Source organism: Echinococcus granulosus (assembly GCF_000524195.1).
Source record: "Echinococcus granulosus chromosome Unknown EG_S00012, whole genome shotgun sequence".
NCBI lineage: Eukaryota > Metazoa > Platyhelminthes > Cestoda > Cyclophyllidea > Taeniidae > Echinococcus > Echinococcus granulosus.
Genome location: NW_020170392.1, coordinates 1,100,480 through 1,105,568, shown reverse-complemented (window position 1 = coordinate 1,105,568; position 5,089 = coordinate 1,100,480). Strand labels below are relative to the sequence as shown.

Here is a 5,089-nt window from a genome sequence, read left to right as displayed (position 1 = left end):
GTCAGGAGATCAAACATATCAAGAGTTTCCTCCAAACGATTCACTACCCTACTATTTGTACCCAATTTATCGGCCAAGCACCAATTTTATGCCAACATTTCCGTACCATGGTTTCTTTGTGTGCCCAAGTATTTGTGTAATGTATTGGAGTGTTGACAGGATTGTTTACTGTAAATTACGGGTGAATTCTATCGACTCGGTTCAATTTGACAGTGTACATGAATAACCTTTTCTTGAGGAAAGCTTAACTTATTGGTAAACAGTCCTATTCATGTTTATTCCGGACAATACAATGCAAGACCTGACTCTGTATAGTGTATTTAGGATTACATTAAACTTACCCTTAAGAAGATGCTCATTTTCGGATCGAGTGAAAGAGAGATGCTGCCACATGCACATCTTATTACCGTTCTAACACTTCCCCGATAATATGTTCCTTAACTCCAAGTGCTAACTACCGCCTGTCATTGGCATTAGCATTTGACAATCACATCCCAAATAACGGGGTTCATCTGCAGCCCTAGACCTACGTTCCCATTTGATTTTGTGGAAGCCTTCTAGAGAGTCATACGCTCACCCACGCCCTCTTGATTGGCTAAATTTAAGCAGAGCTCCACCCTTGATATACCGGTAGTCACCCAAAGTTCAGGGTCGATCAGTTCCTACAATCACGGATAACCGAAATTACCGACACCAGATTCACACTCAGACCGTTGCCGCTGTCGTGTCGCTGGGATCGTATGCACTAACCGTACTCCCTTTCCTCACCTATCCCATCAGTCATAAAAAAATTTCCACGTTTGCATCATCCGTTGATTAGCTGGTTGGGAGGTTGATAGGATCCAAGCAACCCGCAGACATAAACATCCGTTTATTATACCTTGAGACTCATAACACAAGCGGATATCCAAAATGAAAAAGGCAGCTAGATAATGAAGCTGAAATTGGTATTTTGAGACTGACATGCTGATTGTCCACACCGTTTACCATAACTGGCCCATTGGCCTTATCTTCCACTTAAATTATTTTTTGGTGCAATTCACCTAGTAAGGATTGTGATATATAGGAATTCCTGCTAAATTTCCATCATGTAGATTTAAAGGGGAAGGGTGGAATTTCTTGTTATATCATTTGTTAAACTGTATGTTTAGCCACGTGAGCTATTTAGCTTCTGGGAATTAGATTGTCACAAGGTATCGTGAGGTCCTGACCAATCTCATGGCCATTCAGCCTTCCTGTACTCCGGTAATAAATGCTTTATTGCGTCATCAGAGATGACTCGAGGCGCTGCACATCATTTGAACAGAGAAATTGACAGAGGGGTTCAAACATTTACTATCACATCCAATCAAACCACACGGCAATTTTCTTTACACCCAAGCAATAGGGTCACGCGAGCGCTGGGGTGGAGAACTCTTGCAGCGATGTGGCCACACTGGATTATGTACGGCCGCTTTGCGAGCTACCGAGAACAAGCTTTCGTCTCCCCTGTCCACTGGTAGGATTCCTCTTACCTCTTCCCCCTTTGGCGTCAGTGGAGGCTCCTGTATCGCCCGCGCAATCCGTCTGGGGCCGTCCTCTCTCGTAGTCGAGATAGAGGCAGTAGTGCGTGGAGATAGCCTGCACACGTCGGCCACCTCACTAGCCCACTCGGGGTGAATTATGTAGAAGGACGACCGGTTGGATCTATCGGTGGCCGAGAAGAGGCACTCGGAGCCATTGTAGGGCCTCTGCTGAGGGCCAGCGCTCTTGGGCAATGAATAAGAGGGAGGTGGAGGCGATTCACCGCGGAATTTTGAGATTAGAGGGGGTGCGCGGGGCGAACGGGGTGCAGTGGAGGAAGAGCAAGTAAAAATTTGGAGGCTTTTCACCGAGGTTTTGGTCATTTGTTGATGGTTTTGGGCGTTGAATTCGGACATTGGCTGTAGAGTGGACCGGATAACTGTGATTTAGCCAATTCATCACCCAAAAATATTTAAAATAATACTTCCGTGTAATTTAAAAACGAACTATTCATTTATGGCATTTGTTTCCACAAATTTTATATAAAAAGCATCTCTGAATCTTCTGCATTCTCATCCATGAAAATAGGAAATAGGCACGAGCCTCAGTTCTGACTTTGAGATGAAAGGCTACATCTGTGCCAATAATTAAAATTTTAATTTTTACTATTAAACTCACTGGAATTGATAGAACATTACACTAGTTACACCATTATTCTGGTTATTACCTAGTAGCGACTATAAGATCTCTTAAAATGGACTAAGATTATACGTTTTCTTTGAAATTTTGTCTAATTATAGGCGAAAGTTAAAACCATATTTGGTGAGATTCGTAAGTTTGAGCAGTCTTGTGAATGCTAAAATGATTAAAGGGATTTCACTTGTAATGTCTGAATTGATGAATTTTCTGTCAAATGAACAAGGACGCACTTCTGTGATACCCCCTGTACCTCGATTAGCTCCAATGGAATGTCGGATTATCTCAACTTACAATCATTACGATGCCGTCTTTTTCTGGATTTCATCGAAATGTATTTCTGCTGCCCTGGCAACGCGTTATATTTATACAACTCCAATCTATTTCTCATGGTACGTAAAGTTGGAAGCACTTTCATAAAAATCTTGCCATTAATCATCAACACATCATCCCTTATTTCCTACCACAAGGTAATGATGCATTATTCATAGATGAAAAGGGAAATCTTCTAATTGCTTGCTGTCATTATTGACAAGAAGTGTCATTGAAGACATACAAGACATGTAGGAAAAAGAGAGAGACGATTTTTAAAAGAGGTTCTAGGAATTATCAGCTCACAGTCCGTCAACCGATCCAAAAAGTGCTTAACTTTCCACATTACCCATACCTGGCCGATTCACCAATGTGACTATTAACTTTTTAATTTCCCCATTTAGATAATACCATATCTTTTTAATGGCAAAAGTTATTTTATTACAGTAATACGATGGTTTCGAAGGGCAATTTCAAACCTAGAGGTGGCCTGAAGTTGTGGTGGCCATCACCTCACCGTGCCTCTTGCTTCCACGCAGGATCGTGCAGGCAGTGAAAATAAACTTTAACACATCTGTTTTGATCCATGGTACCTACTTTGGACTTAATCAGAGTAGCTGAATAGATTCACTTGAATTCAAAGGTTCTTTGTCGAACTACTGTGTCCCTTCCTCCCACTTCTAACGATATTTTAATCACAAAACAAACGAACTGGCTGCAGAGTAGAATCGTCTGCTATTGTTCAGGATAGGTATCAGTAACTGTGGTTTTCTTTTAGCCCTATCAGTGATAAACCAGGTTTTGGGAGCGAATGTCCACCCACAAGCCTATGGTGTTTATTGGACCTCTTGATATGCTATGAAAGACGCATGTTCTTCACTTATGTTCCCGTCAATCGTTAAGTCTGAAAACAGGATTTCGGGTAACAGGCGATATGAAGCTGCTTTAGGGTAGTATTTGCATGTAAATATTAACTGGCATTAAGGTAATGTCAGTTCCGCACGAAACATAAACATTAGTAATTTTTTACTGAATAAAATGGTACCCTTTGGTCAACAACAACATTTCCAGTAAAAAAATTAAATTATTACAGCAAAATTAACAAAAATTGAAAGAAAACTTCGATCTCTTTAAATGTATTTAGGAGGGTGTATCCTTACCTTCGGGTAGAAAGAAAACAGGCAGGCCAAAGTCGCGCACAAGCAATTGTGTAAAAGATGAGATCGCGCCCTTTGTCCTTCACTAATTAGTCATGAAGCCGAAACACTTATTCCAAGCTATTCTATAAGTGCGTATTTTGTTAGCATGTGCGTTGTCTGGTTTTGATTGTTTAAAATCAATTTTGCCGTTTTCTGATTGGTCTGAACAACCGTAGGACCCCAGCGGGCCAAACAATTACAACTCAGCGCAAACATTTTGGCAATCTGAATTTTTGAGCAAAAGGATAAGACGCTGCTTTCCATGAGTATATGTAAAAGGGGTTGATTCAATAACTAAATGCTTCTTTCTTAGCACAAACTGCAATTGCCTTAAATGTAGTTTGGTCACTCTAAGATGTCGTAAAAATGCATTAAATTTGTTTTCTATCAGAATCGTTGATATTATAGCGGAAACTTTAAAATTCATTCAAATTTGTACTAGCATAATTAATATACCAAGGTATCGCTGATAATTCGCTACTGCTATTCGTCATAATGGGCTAGTTGTCAAATCGAGGGAACAAATAAATAAACCCTTTATCCCCTCAGTAATAATAGATGCAAACGTTTTGGACGCATGGATGTCCATACAATACAATATGGTTTATTTGCGATCTGGCAGTATTTATGCTTCTATGAGGGCATTCGTAGCATTATTAAAATTTAGGACTAAAAATATGCTTGTAGACGCATGGGAACACCACGCATACATTTGGCGTGGAGACCTGTGATTGTAATTGAGCCTTTATGAAAAGATTGTGAAAAATCTTTTTTGCACCAAAAAAATGACGTTTTCCTTAAAGTAAAACAAGATTTAATCGAATTGCAGTTATAGTTTTTAGCTCTTTCCATGCACAAGGCTAGCAAGAACTTGGGTAGATTTTACAGCAAAGTATACTTCAGATGTGGGTCCCTTTTTAAAGAATATTCACAGACTTGACAGATTGTGCACCAGCGCTTCTTCTTTCGTTTTATGTCTATCAAGTAGAGTTGCACCAGCTTGACTTTGTAGATATCAAGGTGTATACCCTTGAAGCTAAAACGATCTGATTTCAAGAATTCCAGGGAAAATGTTGAAGTCACGTACCTACTACTTTATCTGAAACGCAAAAAATATGCGTTTGATAAGACACTCGTCTGCAATTTTATACAAGTGCCAAATCACTGCCCGGATCATCTCCACTAATTATCGAATAAATTTGCTGTTAGACTGCCAAGTGATCGTGGATTTGGTGATTCATCGGAGGTAGTAGTAATTTCAAGTTTGATATTTGGGATTAAAAGACTGGACCACTATTGTTTTGATATCCCAAAAAATAAATAATTTGCCATTTTTGGAAGAGTTGTTTTGCACAAAACGAAACACAAAGAAATCCATG

General features: G+C 39.8%; 1 protein-coding gene across 1 annotated transcript in view; it reads right to left on the bottom strand. All coding sequences in view use genetic code 11, as the record gives it.

Annotated features, from left to right (window-relative positions):
• Positions 1-1,370: 1,370 nt before the first annotated feature.
• The window catches only part of EGR_02672 (hypothetical protein), a gene marked incomplete at both ends in the record, with an annotated part of 6,444 nt that continues 2,725 nt past the window's right edge, over positions 1,371-5,089 (bottom strand). The window contains one exon of the mRNA XM_024491921.1: positions 1,371-1,922. Coding sequence (XP_024353736.1) covers positions 1,371-1,922 — 552 coding nt within the window. The remainder of the gene's footprint in view (positions 1,923-5,089) is intronic.